Genomic DNA, 20,954 nt, shown 5'->3' with positions numbered 1-20,954 from the left:
AACATAGCAGGGATTTTTGTCCAGCGTCCACTTTAGTCCACTGTAGTCCACTGTAGTCCACTGTAGTCTGGAAATGGGATATTTTTTTGACATTTTTTGACCTGTGACCTGGTGCCAATTTTTGTTTTACACCTCTGCTGCTTAGCGGACAGTGTGGTGTTGTAGAGGAGGTCTCCCCGGACGCGTGCGTATGTCACACTAGTCGAAACATAGCAGGGATTTTTGTCCAGCGTCCACTTTAGTCCACTGTAGTCTGGAAATGGGATTTTCTTTTGACATTTTTTGACCTGTGACCTGGTGCCAATTTTTGTTTTACACCTCTGCTGCTTAGCGGACAGTGTGGTGTTGTAGAGGAGGTCTCCCCGGACGCGTGCATATGTCACACTAGTCGAAACATAGCAGGGATTTTGTCCAGCATCCACTTTATTAAGTCCATGCACTCCAGTGAATGGACTTGGGCACTCCAGTGCATGGACTTGGGCATTTATCCATTTAGATAACTTTTTTACGTTATTTAATTACTTATTTTTACACAGAAACATAATGTGTGTCTTCACAATAACTGTAATGTAATAACAATACTAATAATGTAATGTAATAATTATTTAATTAACCACGCTTTTATTCTGAAAGCAACCGGATGTCTTAAATTTGCTAGCTCTCAAACAGGAAGTTCTAGATTTGCCAAAAGAACGGAGCCCTCCTCGCCACTCGCTCTACACACTTGCCCTCGATATGCGCGTTCACGCGAGGCTGCGCCATATTGTGTCATCCGAAACCAAGCAGCCTTGAGTGGAAGTGGCTTATAAAGCCTTCAAGAGCGAGTCTGTGCCGACCTATATGGCCCTTTCTGAAACCAGTCCCTTGACTTGAAGTGCTCTCGGGAGGTTCCCTCGTCAGAAAGTGGCCCTCCAGCTGAATCAAGTTCCCTTGATTAGGGTGCTGGGTATAAAAAACTGTTTGGAAATACACTCGCCCTCCTTGTGCAGAAACAGGAAACAGACACCATCCGTTGCCATGGTTACCATCACGCAATTGTGTTACCTGTTATTTTGTTTGTACAGTTATATTGCATTGCATGTGTGTTTGTGACATGTGGATTTCATTAATATGGAAAAAGGAAATACAGCTTGACTGTCAAAAATGACATGTCATATACATCCATGGTGTTTATAAATCATTGTGTTAAAAGTTGTTTTGTTTGTGTGGTTTCATAGCTTTCATTTATAGTTTTTTCACGGTGGGGGTAAATAAAGAGATCTTGTGAACATCAGTTGGAGTGTTGTCTATTCTGCATCAGATGAAGATTGTTTAGGAGGAGTTTATTTATCATTTATTTGTGGTGGTACTTACATTTGTAGGTCGCGGTTTCCATGCGGACACAGAGCAGGGCTGCACAAGGCAATCGAGTCTAGATCGGCACAGACTCGCTCTTGAGGGCTTTATAAGCCACTTCCACTCAAGGCTGCTTGGTTTCGGACGACACTTAATATGGCGCAGCCTCGCGTGAACGCGCATATCGAGGGCAAGTGTGTAGAGCGAGTGGCGAGGAGCTGGTTTCAGAAAGGGGGATACTCTATGGTGCCGACTCGATTGCCTTGTGCAGCCCTGTTCTCTGTCCGCATGGAAACCGCGACCTACAAATAAGTACCACCACAAATAAATTATAAATAAACTCCTCCTAAACAATCTTCATCTGATGCAGAATAGACAACGCTCCAACTGATGTTCACAAGGGCTCTTTATTTACCCCACCGTGAAAAAACTATAAATGAAAGTTATGAAACCACAACTTTTAACACAATGATTTATAAACACCATGGATGTATATGACATGTCATTTTTGACAGTCACGCTGTATTTCCTTTTTCCATATTAATGAAATCCACATGTCACAAACACACATGCAATGCAATATAACTGTACAAACAAAATAACAGGTAACACAATTGCGTGATGGTAACCATGGCAACGAATGGTTTCCTGTTTCTGCACAAGGAGGGCGAGTGTATTTCCAAACAGTTTTGTATACCCAGCACCCTAATCAAGGGAACTTGATTCAGCTGGAGGGGCACTTTCTGACGAGGGAACCTCCTGAGAGCACTTCAAGTCAAGGGACTGGTTTCAGAAAGGGCCATAGAGTAAGACAGAATTAGGAGAACTCTGTTCACTTCATGGGGCTTCAGTCCAATGGCGGCCCGGCCTCCTACATAGATTTCTATTGGTGAAGAGCATAGCGAACAGTGACAAAGTCCTGTACCGGAAGTTGGCAGAATGCACTGGACTCAGGCAACAGCCCAGCTTTAATTAATGATCTTGAATCCCTTTATTTTAGATTGTTTTTTAGTAATAGTACAACATAAACATTACAGAGACCGTAGTTGTCACCGTACAATACAGTTGTCATGTTGCACACATGGCCTAAAATAGCTCTTATTTGCGCCGCCCTCGTTGAAAACAATGTATTTCCAACTCCAGCTTGTCACTCTCCATCCAGGCTGCATGAACAGTGCTCGAGCGCTCAGTTTTCTGCCCCCTCAATGTCGTAACTCTGTCTTCCTCTATGGCTCTGCTCCAGACATGAAGACAGGCACACTCACTCAGCAAGCATGGTGGTGAGTTCTCTGCCCCGTCATCAATACAGTGCTGCTTTGTGTAGATCACATTCATCAAATTAAATCAAATCAAACGTGATTCATGAAGCACGTGTACAACAATTGAAATGGTCCGAAGTGCTGTAGCCTACAGGGTGAGAACAAAAACATCAACAATCATATACAACAAACAAAATCAAGACCAGTGGTGGAAATATATGTACAATAAGTAAGTACAAGTTTGAGGTATTTCCAATTTCCAACACTTTTACCTCTACTACACTACATATTTGATCCAAATATCATATACTCCACTCTAATTATTTGAGATAATTAGATTTTGATTATTATTACAACACTTACATTATAAAAAGTAGCCTTTTGTTTGCAACAGAGGATGTCTAGCATAATGACAAGCACAATGAAACACACTTGCTTCCAATGTGGTCCTGCAACATACAATGCAGGGCTGGAAAGTACTGTCCAGCTAGCCAGATGGAGGACAGAGATGACTGGAGCCAGCGCTGGAGGGCTCATCATGAACTATCTCTATCCAATGCGTTTGACCCTGGCCATCACTTACACAACTGATGAAGTCAACTACAAGACCGCTCAAGGTATCAGAAAATCAATGTAAAGTTCCCGCTCTGGAGGTTCTGCATGTGGGTAAGTTGTGCTGCGCATGTGCAAAAGCCCCCCCCCCCCCCCCCCGTCTCTGGGAAGGGACCATGTTGAGATCCTGAGAACTTGTGTCATATATGACGAAGGTTAGTGACCAAATTCTCCACTTCTCAACATACGAAAATCAGCAATTAATAGCTTTGGAACTGAAATACACAGTGCGTGTGTGTGTGTGTACACAGTGTGTGAGTGTGTGTGTGTGTGTGTGTGTGTGTGTGTGTGTGTGTGTGTGTGTGTGTTTCTATGTGCAGGGCGTTGCTGAAAATGAGCACCTGTGCTCAGCTACTTCCCTGGGTAAATAAATAATACAAAATCACACCCGTGTGAACTGAGTGGTCCCGGATAAATGCTTTTTGTTTATTTTTAATTATTTTAAAACAGAGAATTAAACGCATTAAACAAATAGCGGGAATAGCGTATTATGCAGCGGCGGAACACTGGATCAAACAATTAGCGGCACTAGAACTGTTAAATTCGACACATGTGTCGCACAAAGGTTTTCACAAAATTCTGAAAAACAATAAATCCATTCCGCATGTCATTGGAAAGGTAATTCGCAGCTGAATCCGAAAATGCAAGCCCCGAGACTCTAGCACCTAACGTTATGGAGGGTTAATGTTGAGATTTTTTGTAGCTTTATAACTACCATCATTGGTTTCCTTGATGCTGAGAATGTAGGTTTAGCAGTTAAAATCAATGTTCTAGCTTATTTAGAGGCAGAGATATTACAAAATGTACATTTTACGGTGGCCATTTTGTAAATTCCAATATGGGAGCCATACGGACGGACATCTGGGCAAATGCAAACATTGATTTTCTGATTCCTTACATAATACCCTTTCCAAAAATGTAGTTATGCAAAACAAAGTAGGCAAAGGTGTCTTTCTCAATGTGTATGTCTATTGTCTATGTAATCAATCTGTCAGTCTGCCTGTCAAACTGTGCCTGCTTGTGTAGGTAACAGGTACGGTCCATCTCGCCCCCAAACGGTCGCCCCAAAGCCTGGCAAAGTCGCCCTATAAAACCTCTGGCAAAGTCGCCAGAGTATGGGTCCCCAGCATTTAGAAACTGCCGGATGCTAACTTGCATATGTTGCATTATGGCAATTTTCATAATTAGCATAATAAGCTTTCATTAGCATAATACTATATGGACAATATTTCAGAAACTGCTTGGCCGATGTTGAGGATGCTGAATCCATTTCTGACATTCACAAATTTCAAAATGTCAAACTATGCAAAAACGTCCTCAGGCGTTATGACATAACATTGTGTTCTTTCACCTACAGTATAGCTTAAAGGTATATTCAGTGATTTGACTTAATTCAAATATCACTTATTTTTTCTTTTTTTCTGGATAATTCTCCCTACTATAGAGTGTGCTGACCATATAAGGAGTTCCTCCCTGTCCCCAGTGAGCCCCTGGGGTCAAAAAACCCTAGTTTCAGTTTGGGCTTTGGGTGGCAAAGCCTTCATCCAATCAGGATGAGAGGGGCCTTCCTCCAATCATGATCGAGTGGGGGCGGGCCTTGGTGCACATGCTGTTGGCCTGTTGCACTTCCCCCCACTGTAGAGCGTGCATGTGCACATTTTGTTACCGGGGCGGACTGGGTGGTTTTCCAAATCTCCCAAATCACTGAATGCTCCTTTAAAGAGGAACTGGTCAAACTTGGGCTGCCATGCTAAAGCTGATAAACGTTCAACAGGAGTGACAGCACCCTCTTGTGGTGGACCTCTAATTTTGCCTCTGTGACTATCAATTTAGGCATTTAGCAGAAGCTCTTAATACTCTCTTCTCTAATGCTAATGCTTCTCTAATGCTCTTTTCTCACTGTACACCAAATCCCTTGGCACTATCATCGCTGCTCACAATATATCCTATCACTGCTATGCCGATGACACACAACTGTTTCTATCCTTCCCCCCCTCTGCCACTCAGGTGGAAGAGCGCATCACTGCATGCCTGGCTGACATCTCACAGTGGATGTCCTCCAACCACCTCAAGCTGAACCCAGACAAGACTGAGCTTCTCTTCTTCCCAGCTAAGTCCTGCCCTATGCGGGAGCTAACTATTTCCGTAGACAACGCCCTGGTAACGTCTGTCCCAACAGCCAGGAACCTTGGTGTTGTCCTGGACAGTCAGCTCTCGTTTAAAACTCACATCACAGCTGTCACTCGATCCTGTAGGTTCACACTCTATAACATACGACGAATTAGACCGTTCCTCACCCAGGAATCAGCCCAGCTCCTAATCCAGACAACAGTCTTGTCAAAACTTGACTATTGTAATTCGCTCCTTACTGGCCTACCGGCATGTGCACTTAAGCCTCTCCAACTGATCCAAAACGCCGCAGCTCGTCTGGTCTTCAACCAGCCAAAATTCTCACATGTCTCCCCCCTGCTCCGCTCCCTGCACTGGCTCCCAGTCGCTGCCCGCACAGAATACAAAACTCTGATGCTGGCATTCAAAGCAACCAAAGGTATGGCTCCCCCATATCTTGCAAGCATGATTGAACCCTACAAACCCTCCCGCGCACTCAGATCAGCCAACGCAGGAAAGCTGGAAGTACCCTCACTAAAAACACCGGGACAACGCTCCACACGTCCCAAACTCTTCTCCCTTCTGGCCCCAAAACTGTGGAATGCACTCCCCGTTGCAATCAGAACTGCAGCATCACTCCCAATCTTCCGCCGTAGTCTGAAGACCCACCTTTTCAGACTCCATCATGGCCCATAGCACTTATCCTACCCCCTTAGATAGCACTTTTTAGACTTAGATAGCATTTGAACCAGACTTATAGCATGTCATGTAGACAGCACAATAATTGCATTGTATGTAGTCATAGCACATCATAGTACATATGTATAGCATAGTATAGTATATATGTATATTTAATATGTATAGTGTCATTATATAGATATGTTCTAGTTACATTCTTAGCTTACGCATGTTTCTTGATAAATGCATTTTATATATGTGATGTATTCCCATACTTTTGTTCTTGCCTAATGTAAGTCGCTCTGGATTAAGAGCGTCTGCTAAATGCCTAAATTGTAATTGTAATTGTAATTGTAATACAGAGCAATTTACGATTTAGCGATTTAAGCAAGAACACATGGTAATACATCAAATACATAGAAATAGTCATCAAGGATAAAGAAAAAGGTTGCGAGGTTACGTGCACGCATCCGCCTGGGTGACAGCAGACTGCAGGGTGAGCGCTTAATATTGATGACATCACGTGATGTCACGAGGCATGACCATATATGGGTCGTGACTGACTGACTGACTGACTGAGGGGAAATGCACAATTTCATAGTTAACTGCGACCTGGGTCGTAATATGACATATTTGCCTACTGCTATGTCTGGTGACATCTACATTGTACATGCATTTACATTTTCTTAAATCACTACATCCAATGCCAAGACTTTGGGTGGACCATTCTTTATATGGATGCTATCAGGAATAGGGTTGAGTTTTCAAAGCAGAAGGCGATGTCTGTTATGATCTCTGCATGCAAAAGGGTTATGGCACAGCCCCCAGACCATAACAAAAGGGAAATATCGAGGGATAAAATGCAAAAAAGTTTATTAAAACAAGAAAATTACTCGTGACTGCAAGGTGCAACAAGCTCTTAATTGTAGCGTTGCCCATGTTCTTTTGTTGGTTCACTCACTGTGTTTTGTTATGGCTTTCCTGTAGCTCCAGTTAGCTCATAACATTGCGGCATTAGCTGCTGTTGCCACGTTGTGGCGTTCAGAGGTTTTTAGTCCGTTCAGCCAATCATGACTTATAGGTCGTGTTTAGAGTCGTCGATCTTTACGGTCGTCAGTATGGTGTGTGCAAATGTATTGTAAGCCAGGCTGCTTTGCACCTGGCAAAGAATAGAAGAATTGAATTGAGGAAGTGTGGGTCTTTTTTGCGAATGAAGTGAGCACTAACTATATAAGCTGGCCAAAACTGTCTGTCTGTGTGTCTGTGTCTGTGTGTCACGCTGTAACACCACCCGCCCGCCACCAGAGGGCAACTGAAATTGGAACGATACAGAGGTCTGTCTGTGTGTGTGTGTGTGTGTGTGTGTATATAACATAGGCCTATATGTTTTACCCGGCATATACTGTCTGTAATTAGATCAGGGGCTCAATTGATCAATTTAAGTACAACGGGAAAAAAATCTAATAGGGATGTTCCCGAAGTACAAATTCATCCTAGGCCACGCCCTTCAACTTCTTGGTGATGTTCGAGTACTTCAGATGAGAAGTGTTAGTTTTGTACAATCTCATATTCTGTTTGTTTTCATGTGAACTATTTGGATGTTTGTGGGTCTTTTAATCTCACCTGCACAAATACGTAACTAGCGTCTTTGTGTTTTGTCACACACACACACACACACACACACACACACACACACACACACACACACACACACACACACACACACACACACACACACACACACACACACACACACACACACACACACACACACACACACACACACACACACACACACACACACACACACACACACACACACACACACGTACGTTATGTCTCAGGTGAAAAGTTAGACATCGTAGTCCGGGAGGGCTGAGTAAGTGATCCCGCCCACAGTCGGCGGGCTGGAGTGGAGGGGGAGGAGCCAACAGAACACTGAACCTGAGCGACAGAGAGAGAGAGACAGACAGACAGACAGACAGACACGGTAAAAAGCTTAGCCTTTTTCATCAGAAAAATGCACAACCGCTATAGTTCATAGAACTAATCAATTTAAGGTAACAATTATTGATAAACAACAATTTAATGAAATAATCAATTAATAATCAATCCCTAAATAATCAATCCCTATTTTTGGCATAAACAAATTGTCTATTTTAGCACTACACCATTGTACGAGGAAATGTAAAATAACAAGTATTTCATCGATTCCATTATATGCATTTTTCTTTTACGTTTTGGATTATTTGATTAATTAAAGAGCTAATGAATAGAATTATCATCAAGAAAATAATCTACGCGCACGCACGCACGCACGCACACGCACACGCACACGCACACACACACACACACACACACACACACACACACACACACACACACACACACACCTCGTCCGAACACCTCTCTCAGCAGGGCGATCTTGGGCTTGCGTTTGTGCAGGGGGACGTGGTGGGGGGGCTGCGGGGAGGAAGAGGAGGGTGGAGAGGAAGATCCTCGGTCCTTCATCATCAACCGGTGCTTCATCTGCTCAATGGGAGTCTCATCTGTTATTATAGACACCAGCTAGAGAGAGAGAGAGAGAGAGAGAGGGAGAGAGAGAACCAATAACCAATTATAGTCAGTGTGTTGGATTACTTATTAGGGCTGTGCTATAGAGCGTCGCAGTCCCGCCTCCTACCCTGGACCAGGAAATGAAATCCAATGCATTATTCTCATAGACATTTCTTAAAGTATTTATTTAAAGACGGTTACGCCGCGGACAAAGCCAACTCGAGTCGTGACAACTCATGACAACACAAACAATATTTTGGACCAAACAAATAATTACAAAGAAGAAAAACAACAAAAAAAGTGTTGTAACCTGCCGTTTTTTTCTTCTTTCTAATTATTTGTTTGGTCCAAAATATTGTTTGTGTTGTCATGAGTTGTCACGACTCGAGTTGGCTTTGTCCGCGGCGTAACCGTCTTTAAATAAATACTTTAAGAAATGTCTATGAGAATAATGCATTGGGTTTAATTTCCTGGTCCAGGGTAGGAGGCGGGACTGCGACGCTCTATAGTAGCCTGGCTAATAAGCCAGACTCAAATCACACTGTCGTGTGGTATTTGAGTCTGGAGATGCTGTGTATGGATCTTGTTTCCCGGGGGGCGGGTTCAAACATTTTCTCTTTGACGCAATTGGTCAGAGCTACTGTCAGTCAAAGGTCTCCAGCATTGAACGTCAGTGTACCAAAGCCCGCCCATATTGCATACCGTGTCCCGATTGGCCACACCAGTTCTCTGGTGTAGGAAATGGGCGTACAATTGAGCCTCTCCAGACCGTAATCCGCCGGCAGGCAATTTTTTTTTTGCCAACGGCTGATTCGGTCTGGCTTATTAGCCAGGCTAGTGCTATTGACCAAAGATATATCAAAATGTTTAGAACCAATGCATTATAACGTTAATTTAACCAGTAAAAACATTGAGATGCATGTCTTTTTTTTTTTTTACAATAATGAACCCAAGAGGCTGTTATGTCACACGATACAAAAAATATATACAAACATGGATGGACGGGACAATACAAAGCAGTCACTCGACTGACAGACAATTTGAGTCCGGACCAGAGGTCATTCCATGGCCCAGGAGCCTTACAATGTGTCTGATTGGCTCCCGGGCAGGCTTAGTTTTACTGAGGTTAGGTTTAAGCTTAGGTATACTGTAGTTTTACTGAGCTTAGGGTTAAGCTTAGGTATACTGTAGTTTTACTGAGGTTAGGGTTAAGGTTAAGTATAGTTTTAGGTTCAAATTATTTCTAACTAAAACCTTTTTGTTCTGTTTACAACTGTAAGCCGGGAGATGACAAAGTAGAGCTTTGCTGAAAGTAGCAGATCGACAAGCTCACGACGCGTTGTGAGCTTGTCGTCTGTCTTGTCTTGTCGTCTGGTTTCCAGGCTAATCCATTTTCAGCTAAATCTATCTTTCACAACAATGAAAGAAAACGGAAAGAGCCCTGAGGGATTCGGGTCACCCATATTGGCTCAAAGATCACCCCCGTGTGAAGTGAGGGACGCTCTTGTCATCATACATCATCACATTCCGGCCAATCACAATTGGCGTACTCACTTGTCTGTCCTCACTTTTTATCCTCAATACGTACATTGCTCAGCCAATCAAATCATAGCTGTTGGGTGCTCAGAAAAAATGAAATAATAGCTATGGGGTACACACGCACACACAAAGCGCCCCTCAAAAACAGATTGGATGAGGTACTGGAGATGAACAAAGCCAGAACAAAAATTCAAACAGCAAACAGTCCTAAATGCACAAACAGTCCTAAATGCAAACAGTCCTAAATGCAAACAGTCCTAATGCAAACAGTCCTAATGCAAACAGTCCTAATGCAAACAGTCCTAATGCAAACAGTCCTAATGCAAACAGCCCTAATGCAAACAGTCCTAAATGCAAACAGTCCTAAATGCAAACAGTCCTAAATGCAAACAGTCCTAATGCAAACAGTCCTAAATGCAAACAGTCCTAAATGCAAACAGTCCTAAATGCAAACAGTCCTACTGCAAACAGTCCTAAATGCACAAACAGTCCTAAATGCAAACAGTCCTAAATGCACAAACAGTCCTAAATGCAAACAGTCCTAAATGCAAACAGTCCTAATGCAAACAGTCCTAATGCAAACAGTCCTAAATGCAAACAGTCCTAATGCAAACAGTCCTAAATGCAAACAGTCCTAATGCAAACAGTCCTAAATGCAAACAGTCCTAATGCAAACAGTCCTAATGCAAACAGTCCTAATGCAAACAGTCCTAAATGCAAACAGTCCTAATGCAAACAGTCCTAAATGCAAACAGTCCTAAATGCAAACAGTCCTAAATGCAAACAGTCCTAAATGCACAAACAGTCCTAAAAGCCATACTCAACATCAAGGGAATTGTAGTTTTAGACCTAGTAACGGTGAGACAGGTCCAATTGCTTGACAATCACGCAAAGCATAGCACGCATGGTCAACAGAATAAATAATAAAGTGAGTCTTTGTCAATGGATAAGGCATGCCAGAATTCTGCCGTGTAATTCCCTTGTGACACCTAGTGGTTACTGTGAGGTACTAACTGTCACCAGTGGTTAACATGGTTACTAGCCTATTCATCTGCATGTGCGTGCGTGCGTGCGTGCGTGTGTGTGTGCGTGTGTGTGTGTACCTGGTCGTAGAAAATGACCATGACAAACACTCCAAACAGAACGGACTCCACCAGCAGTATGATGTAGTGAGCACTGAGAGAGGAGAGAGTGAGGTAAATCACTTCTGCACTGTTTATGCAACAAATACAATTCAACTTTTTTAAATCAAACAACATATCCTAAACACAGATTTCAGCTCATCACTCAGTGTTGATTTCGTCGCCTAAAACTATGACAAAAGATTTTCGTTTTTCCACTGAGGAAAAGTAAAGAAAAATTTAATAAAAACTAAGCTATGATGACAATTTCATCAAATAAAAATTAGACTAAAATGTTAAAGAGCGACTAGTGGAGAAGAGATTAAAAGAGACTAAAACTAGACAGATGACTGAAATATGACAAACTAAAATCAATTTGACTCAAAATACTACAACTAAAACTAAATCAAAATGTGCTGTGAAAATCAACACTGCATTGACTGCAGCACTTCTTAACCACTTAAACTATACTTTGTTGATTAGGCAATGGGGACCCCCAGGGCTCTATACTTGGCCTGCTCTTTTCCCCCTGTTCTCCTCTACGTCATATTCCTTTTCCGGAAATATCCGATCTACACGCTCACAACGCATCTCATTGTGAGTGACTTGTTGTGAGTGTTCAGATCTGCTATTTTCATCCAAGAATATAGGGTCACTCGGGTTCATAATGGCTAAACTCTTTGTAGGATTCAATGTCTCAGTGATTCAACACGTCACTGTTTCAGTGTAACGGTGGTTTAGTGCAGGGGTTCTCAACCCGTGGGTCGCGACCCCTCGGGGGGTCGCCAAATTATTTTAGGGGGTCCCCAAATTATTAAATTTTATTTTCATGATTTTTCAAAAATAGCAGACCTACAAGCTCGTAGCGCGCCACTCGGTGGTGCGCTATGAGCTTGTAGATCTGCTATTTTTCAATAGCTAAATTATAACAATGCTTAAAACACCAAAAGGGGTTCCCGCCCAAAATGGGTTAAGGTTATTGTAGCAGTCAATTTATATTGGGGGTCGGGAGGGGGCGGGGCGGGGGTCCCGAGACATTGCCAAAGCATTTCCGGGGGTCCCCGGCCAAAAACGTTGAGAACCCCTGGTTTAGTGTATCAGTATCAGTGGATCCGTTTTCCACGTCAGATGTTTCAGCATTACAGGCCACCTTTACACGGCAACGGTCTGTAGAAAAAAAAGTCCCATTGTGTTCTCACTTTTCATTCTGCCTTTACACGGAGACGCAACATAATGCTGTTGCCGTCTAAATGGAAGGCACATCTGATATTTTATTTCGCCGTTTTCTCTAGAGGCCGCTGCCGTGTAAAGGTGGCTTCAGTCTGTCTTCGTCCTACTCACACTATCAGGTGCTTGCTGGGCGTCTCTTCTCCTTCTTTCTCTGCGTCTCCCTCTCTCTCGTTTCGTATCCTCCACACCCACGCAGACACCACCAGTATCATGGAGTACAGGCTGGCCATGCCTAGAGAGAGACAGAGGGGCAGAGAGACAGACAGTCAGAGAGAGAGAGAGCGATACAGGAGCTATCAGTTGAGACGTCTTTAGCCCAGTCTACACCAATGAATTGCGATGCAAAGAAACCATTGCAATATGTTGCGGAGAGAAATTGCAGCGCTCTGAATTGCCTCGTTGTAGTTTTGCACCGATTTGAGAGTTGAAACTCCTTGCACTGCGAATCATTGGTGTGGACTGGGCTATAGGGCTTTGCTCGGACTGCACGCTATTTGCAAGTGATCGGAATGGATTTGAGCATTTGGACATTGTCGACCTATTGGTTACTGAGGTAATGACATATGCATACGAATCCCTGATGAAGACCTGAGAGGTCAACATACGTCGGTCATGCTGGTTGCCTTGTTCAATGAAAAAAAAATTAACACAGGTTTGTGTTCACTTAAGACAGAGTTCCTCTTTGTGTTTATGTCTTTAACTGTCTGCACTACTAGGAGGATTCATAATCAAGCATGACTTCTTGAAGTAGTAGTAATCAGCAGGCTATGAATGTGAACTCACCCGTATAGAAGAGAAACTGGATGAAATACTTCTGGTTCAACTCTCCTACACAGTTGTTGATCCTGGAAGCGACACACACACACACACACACACACACACACACACACACACACACACACACACACATCATGCTCTTGCACATACAAATAACCCCACACACACACATATACACAGGTGCGCATGCATACGTACGTACTGTATGTGCACACATATGCAACTACAACTATTTTTGAGTGGTGCAACCACTCCTATAGACAGCTATGTGTGTGGCTGTGTCCCTGGGTCCCTGTGTCCGAGCACGGAAATAGCGTTTGTTCACCACCAAGTGTCACTGTTGCACAGCCTAACACACAGGCACAGACACACACAGGCCAGGGAGGTGGGCTTGTACAGTACAGTACAGTACAGTACAGTACAGTACAGTACAGTACAGTACAGTACAGTACAGTACAGTACAGTACAGTACAGTACAGTACAGTACAGTACAGTACAGTACAGTACAGTACAGTACAGTAACAGTATTGCCTATTATGACAGGCCCGGGATAGGGATGTGGAGGAGTCCATGTGGAGGAGAACAACAGAGTTGGAGAAATAAATGTAATGGGCAACAGGGTGATGATCAGTGGTCGTACCAGGGACAGTGGTGGTCCATGCGTCGTATGCATCTCTGACACACCCTGCAGTGGTGGGCTCTGGGTGGTCTGTAGGTCTCACAGCGACTGCACACCGTCCAGCCTTCACAGCCCTAAAAGGGAAGAACTAGGGCTGTCACCATTACAGCATTTAAGTTGAAGATTGTCATACAAAATAAATAATTGCGATTGATGATTTCATTGTGTTTTTGCCATTGGAACATAATGAATGTTGAATGAATGATCTACAAGCTTACAATGTGTCACATAGTGAAGCCTTGTAGATCAGCCATTTCTGCCGTTTTTAGTTTTTTTTAAATGTATGACCAATATTTCAACGATTATGGTGATTATGCAAAATAATTGATTAAACGATTATACAATAATTGTTACAGGCCTAGGAAGAACACCACTGATGTCTAACTAGTCAATTTAAAAGTGGTTTACAAAAACAAAAAGTAGCCTATAAGAAAAAGGGAATACTGTCGGATGAGTATAGTTGTCCAGAACAGAAACAGCGACATTGGGGAGCTTATAAATTGCTTTAAGTGATTAATCAAACTAATTTATTTAGTCAATTATAAAACAAAAACAATGTTGATTTGTTGATTTTACATTTAAAAGCATGCTTCAAGAATAAGATTATTCCATTTTTATCCCACGATTTTGTAGCCCATTTTTCACCCAGTGCCGATTGCCTAAGCTGTAATCCTGGGCGCTACTCTCCCTCTGCCAAACTGGGGAGAGCCCCGAACTGAGCTCATGTTTCCTTCAATGCATGTCAATGCAATGTCAACCTGTCATATTGGCCTGCTGGAAAGATGTGCTGGCGGGTAAAACAGTGGCAGCGGAAATGGCTGTTTTAGAAAATGAGTTCTGTTTCCTTCCCCTGGAAACTGTGGAAGAAATTTGGTTTCCTTCCTCTTGAAATTGTATTTCACAAGAGCTTCATCACTGACACTCTCCCTCAGCCTATATGCACAGCAGCACCACAAATAATAACATCACTTTAAAACCCCAACAGCTCAACCTGGGCTTGGGTCATAAATAGCGATTATTTCATAAATACAGTCATTAGGCTCAGTGGTCCAGGCACCTTGGCTGGTAATCCAGTCTGGCATTTACTGCATGTCTTCCCCCCATCTCTCTCCCCATTTCCTGTCAGCATACTGTCTGTCCCTCCATAAAATATATAAAATAAAGGCGAAAGCCACAAAAAAACATTAAAAAAAATAGTCATTATTCCATGGATACATACAGTCATGCACACAGCCATAAATACAGACAAGAATATCTAACTAGTCACACCAGCCATTCGGTCGTATAAATACATGATTTGCAGCTCATGGCGGCTGACTGAGTGTCTGTCGAAGCACAGACTCACCCGTTCGTTCATCCTGGAAGACTGCGACCGCAGGTCTGAGAAGTCCATGGCCGTCTCTGGAAGAGGCACCATACCTGCACACGCACGCACGCGCGCACGCGCGCGCGCACGCACGCACACGCACATTGTGGAAATAGCTAATCTACAGTACAAGCTTGTAGATCGGCAATTTCCAACGATATGCACAAGCAATTGCATATACCTGTAGCACGCACGCACACACGCGCGCACACGCACACACACACACACTAACCTGGGTCAGTGAAGACAGCTTTGGAGTGGCAGGCTAGCAGCAGCAGTAGTATCCCATTAAATACTGACGCATGGAGAGTACACCACACACACACACACACACACACACACACACACACACACACACACACACACACACACACACACACACACACACACACACACACACACACACACACACACACACACACACACACACACACACACACACACACACACACACACACACACACACACACACACACACACACACACACACACACACACACACACACACACACACACACACACACACACACACACACACACACACACACACGTCAAATTTGACCTAAACACTTTTTTAGGCTTAATAATGAATCAAATAATTTTGAGAAGAGCATGAGAGCTGAGAGATGGATAGATACAGACAGACAGACAGACAGACAGACAGACAGACAGACAGACACAGAGTGTGTCTAGAGAGAGATGGGGTGAGAGATTGAGTTATTGAGAAAAGGACAAAAAGGCAGTAAGAATTCATAAACAAATGAGCAAACAAATAGACATGCATTCAATTGATCAATGGCACAATGGAGGAAGAAGAGAGCGAGAGAGAGAGAGAGAGAGAGAGAGAGAGAGAGAGAGAGAGAGAGAGAGAGAGAGAGAGAGAGAGAGAGAGAGAGAGAGATGACCCGAGGGCCAGTGAAAGGAAAATGAAGGGATTCCATGATACAAATTGGAAAATTATGAAAGCGTCATAAAACTGAATTTAAAAAAAGCTGGACGGGAATAAAGGAGGAAACATTAAACAATTAATAAATTACCTATAATACATCATTATTATTAGGTAGGCTAATGAATCGAATGAAGTATAGTGAAAGGTGGAGGAGGGACATTTAAATACAGGAGGAGACATACAGAGAGATGATAAAAAAGGACTATCACAGATTTGCATATACTAGCCCTGAAACATGACTGTCTCATGACAGACGAGCGTCATGTGAATCATGGCTACATATAGCCTAACGGCCGGGCTCCACCGGGCGCGTCAGCGTCGCGTCAGTGTCGCGTCTCCGTCACCGTCAGGGAATGTTCCCTTTTTAATCAATGAAGGGTGGCTCCACTGCCCGCGTTGCGTTGCGTTGACGGAGACGCGACGCGTGCATTACAATTGAACCGGTGCGTTTTTTGACGCACGCGACGGAGACGCAACGCGTCCGGTGGAGCCCTGGCGTAAGGTTGATATCCACAAAGCTAGAAGCCAGAAGTGTTGCCAGTATAACTCTATGGCAGAAACAAGCAACCAGGTCTATACAAAATAAGCCAAAAAGAAGCAACACTGAACACTGGTCCTTTCTGGCCAGTGTTGCCAAATCTGTTTATAAGTGATTTTGGGATTATTTTTTGTAGATTGAAAAAAATATTGGGGGTCCTTTGCTCTTGGCATGAACATGTTTGAGAACCACGTACTGCTCTAAAACAATATTAGACAAAGTTTGAGCCACAAACACATGTCCTCGCTCTCTCTCTTCTCCTCCTTTTGCATACATTAAATAGGCCTATTCATGATTCTACTTATACAGAAGTAGCCTATGTTAGTTTGTTTTATGGAAACAGTTGTTTGTGTTGAATGTACTAATTGCACATAATTATTCAAACGAGATAAAATGGGCAAGCCATAAAATAATGCACATTGCACTTGTCTTTTCATACGTCATGTGGAAATAAGGCAAATAAAAAGTAACATTAATGTTGTCATTTTATCAACTGGCCCCTGGCCCCTTGCCATTTTCATAATGTGGCCCACATGTTCAGCTATTTGAGTATCCCATACCACATGGGAGACACAGCAACTATAGTGAACCAATCAATGGCATGGCTTTTTATACATTTGCCTACTTTACATTCTGAATACATATTGTCGCTTTCAAATGGAAACCTCATAAGTCATTATTATTAAATAGAGCGGTGCCCGTTGGGCACTCGCCTACTTGGAACGATGCAAGTTGGAAATGCATGCACCACCCGGATATTATGTCTGTGTCCCTTTTATGCCAGCTCAGTGGCCTTGTGGTTAGAGTGTCCGCCCTGAGACTGGGAGGTCGGGGTTCGATCCCCGGCCGGGTCATACCAAAGACTCTAAAAATGGGACCCAGTGCCTCCCTGCTTGACACTCAGCATCAAGGGTTGGATTGGGGGTAAGTCCCTGCGACATACTAGCGTCATGTCCAGGGGGTGTACTTGTACATCAAGCTGCCTCACGCTACAGAAACAGGAGATAGGCTCCTGACCATGGCTCGACAAGGCTACTTACTTACTTATACAGTATGGAGTTCTTTGTCAGGCATGCCCAAATATGGAGTATATGCAGACGTCAGAATGATGTCAGAACAGGCCAGCTCCATACGTATATAGACCCTGGGCAGAGCCCGGGCAGAGGCCTTTTTGGGGCGGTTTTCGACAACCGTTGGTCCGACCGACTCGACACCGGCCACTGCACCCCCTGCGGTGGTGTGTCGAATTTGAAGTCGGTGGGGCGAACGGTTCTCGAGTTATGTGGATGACACACAGACAGACAGACGTACAGAGACTTGGTGCATTTAGATCATCATCATCATCATCGAGATCATGGATTCCACAATGCTACGCCAGACTTCCCGGTCCTTCATTGCCACCCCCAGTTCCTGCCTACTAGATAGATGGAATGGCATTGCAGGCATTGGGTGCAACACTCCTGTCCTGTATGATGAAGTAGTGCATTAATCCATTGTGGGCGGGAACCCCTTTTGGTGTTAGCATTATGTTATGCTTTAGCTATTGAAAAATAGCAGATCTACAAGCTCATACGAGCTTGTAGGTCTGCTATTTTAGAAAAATCGAAGAACGACTGACATAGAAACCTGGCTTTTTCAGAAAACTGTCATTTTCAAACAGACATTTTTAGAATCTGATCTCAGGTCAAAATGGGTTAATTCACTAAATAAAAATATGGAGATGTTGAGGGTTCTGCCTGACAGCAACAATAGGCTATGCATGTTTAAAGGACCACTTGACCACTTTTCAACCTATCTTCATACAATTGGTCCTCACTAATGATCATGATAAAATAGCACCATTTCTTTCTACTCAGCCTGTGTGGTTGGAGACACTCCGCTGCGCGTCGTGTCTCACCACGCCTCTCAGCCAACATAAAATACAAGGTAACTGTGATATACTGTGTATGGTCTGAAAGTGCAATGCCCTAAGGTAGACTAGGGGGCCCTAATGCAAAAAGGTGAATGGTATTGTATTGATGATGTCATGAGGTCAAATGATAAGAAAGAGGAAGTAAAGAAGTGAACACATGGTATGAAGCTGCCTTGTCTGTGTGTACTTTATTTCATACGAGAATACAACATATTTGGCGACGAGGATGGCCGTATCTTCTACTATCCAACTGCCTGCACTATTCCCGCCCTGCCCGGGTCAACCTTCCTTTCCATTTGAAATGTGGATGATTTTCGACAATTACATGCTTGTCATTCATGCGGAAGGGGACGCCTGGCCGGACAAACGAAAGCGTGCTACTCTACTTCTTTGCCTGGGCGCAGAAGGCCAGAGGATTTTCTACGGTATTCCTGAAACAGGTGATACTTATGCTGCGGCTGTAGATGCACTAAAGAAGCATTTTACGCCGACAGTAAACGTGGTAGTTGAACGTCACAAGTTCCGACAGAGCTGCCACACGAGTCCATTTCAGATTATGTATCTGCACTACGGGAATTACTTGCAACATGTGATTTTGGTGACAGAGCCAACGAAATGCTGAGAGATCAACTGATTGAGAAAGCATCGTGCCCAAGAGTTAGGGAAAGACTGTTAATGCGAACTGATCTTACACTGGAAAAGGCGATTACACTTTCATGCCAAGTTGAATCTGCCATGGCGCATGCTCAGTCTCTCCATGCCAGCTCACCACTGCAAGTACAGGCGGTGAAATCAAAACCGTTCCGTGCACAGAAAGGACGTGAGGGGAAATCAGAATATAAGGGACACAAGCCAAGTCGCTCCGGTTCCTCCTGCTACCGGTGTGGATCCGGTGATCACCTCGCCAACTCCCCAGGATGCCCTGCGGCGAAGGTGACATGCAAACAGTGCAACAAAAAAGGGCATTACGCACAAGTTTGCCGCTCCTCCAGAAAGGAGACCGTTCAGGAGGTTGAGAGTGAGCTCCCAGAGCTTACAGTCCTTTATCTACAGGATGAGTCAGCGAGAAAGAACAGAATCATATGCCGAGTCACAATAAGCACAAAAGAGTCTGTTCCGTACAACGTCGACCTAGTGGTGGACACTGGCTCATCTGCCTCCATAATACCACGTCAACTGTACACTGACCACTTTTACTGTACCCCTCTCGTTGCACCGCCAGCTCAGCTGTTAAACTACTCCAAATCCAAAATACCGTCACTTGGATGTCTGCCAGCTACTGTGCACCATGATGGCACTACTGTGCCTGCCAAAATCTACGTTGTCAAAGCAGGGACGCCTTTACTGGGCATGGACTTGTTTCTGGCACTCAATCTACGTCTCGTCGGGAACAAGGTGATAACTAAAAACATGACTGATGCTCCTGTCTGTCAGGTAGAAACCGCACCTCCTACACTGGGCCACGCAAAGGCTTTTGTGCACCGCGTAAAAGTGAAAGATGAAGTGACTCCCGTACAACAGAAATTGCGCAGACTTCCCTACTCCGTCAAAGAAGACTTGGAACGCTTGCAGACACTCGGTGTCATTGAAAAGATTGACGCATCTCCGTGGGTTTCACCCATTGTGGCGACACAGAAGAAAACAGGCAGCATACAAATGTGCGTTGATCTACGTGAGCCTAACAAGGCCATTGTCATAGATTGTTATCCGCTTCCGCACATGGAGGATTTGTTTTCTGAACTTCGGGGGTCTACAGTATTCTCCACAATAGACCTCACCAATGCGTACTACCAAGTTCCTCTCCATGAAGATAGCCGCGACTTGACAGCGCTCATTACGCACGAGGGCTTATTCAGATTCCGCCGGGTCCCATACGGACTCGCATCGGCTCCTTCTGCTTTTCAAAAAATGATGGCAACAATTCTGAAAGGCATGCCTGGCGTACAGGCCTACTTGGATGACTTGATTATCTACGGAAAAGATGTTGAGTCCCACAACCGCCATCTGAGAGCCGTTCTTGTGCTACTACAACAAGAAGTGCCACTACAACAAGAAAAGTAATCGTTTCCTTGGGCACGTCAATACTGCCGAGGGGCTGCTGCCCGATGACGGCCATGTGTTCTCAAAGCACCTGCTCCAAAAGATGCTACTACACTACGTTCATTCCTCGGACTGACGTCATGGTACGCAAAGTTTGTTCCACACTACTCCCTTGTGGAGGGAATGCGCGCGTGCCTGAGGAGTGAAAATGACTTTGAATGGACTGATGCTGCTCAACAAGCGTTTGAGCAGGT

General features: G+C 44.0%; 1 protein-coding gene across 1 annotated transcript in view; it reads right to left on the bottom strand.

Annotated features, from left to right (window-relative positions):
• Positions 1–2,425: 2,425 nt before the first annotated feature.
• Positions 2,426–20,954, bottom strand: part of LOC306914363 (palmitoyltransferase ZDHHC3-like) — a gene marked incomplete at its 5' end in the record, with an annotated part of 35,639 nt that continues 17,110 nt past the window's right edge. The window contains 9 exons of the mRNA XM_079491358.1: positions 2,426–2,742; positions 7,826–7,937; positions 8,387–8,561; positions 11,192–11,264; positions 12,551–12,671; positions 13,223–13,284; positions 13,857–13,969; positions 15,241–15,314; positions 15,494–15,556. Of these exons, the coding sequence (XP_079347484.1) occupies positions 7,846–7,937; positions 8,387–8,561; positions 11,192–11,264; positions 12,551–12,671; positions 13,223–13,284; positions 13,857–13,969; positions 15,241–15,314; positions 15,494–15,556 (773 nt within the window). The remainder of the gene's footprint in view (positions 2,743–7,825; positions 7,938–8,386; positions 8,562–11,191; positions 11,265–12,550; positions 12,672–13,222; positions 13,285–13,856; positions 13,970–15,240; positions 15,315–15,493; positions 15,557–20,954) is intronic.

The sequence above is a fragment of the Electrona antarctica genome (assembly GCF_951216825.1).
Source record: "Electrona antarctica genome assembly, chromosome: 21".
In the NCBI taxonomy this organism is placed as follows: Eukaryota; Metazoa; Chordata; class Actinopteri; order Myctophiformes; family Myctophidae; genus Electrona; species Electrona antarctica.
The sequence above is the reverse complement of the archived record's forward strand: the minus strand, read 5'-3'. Positions and strand labels throughout refer to the sequence as shown.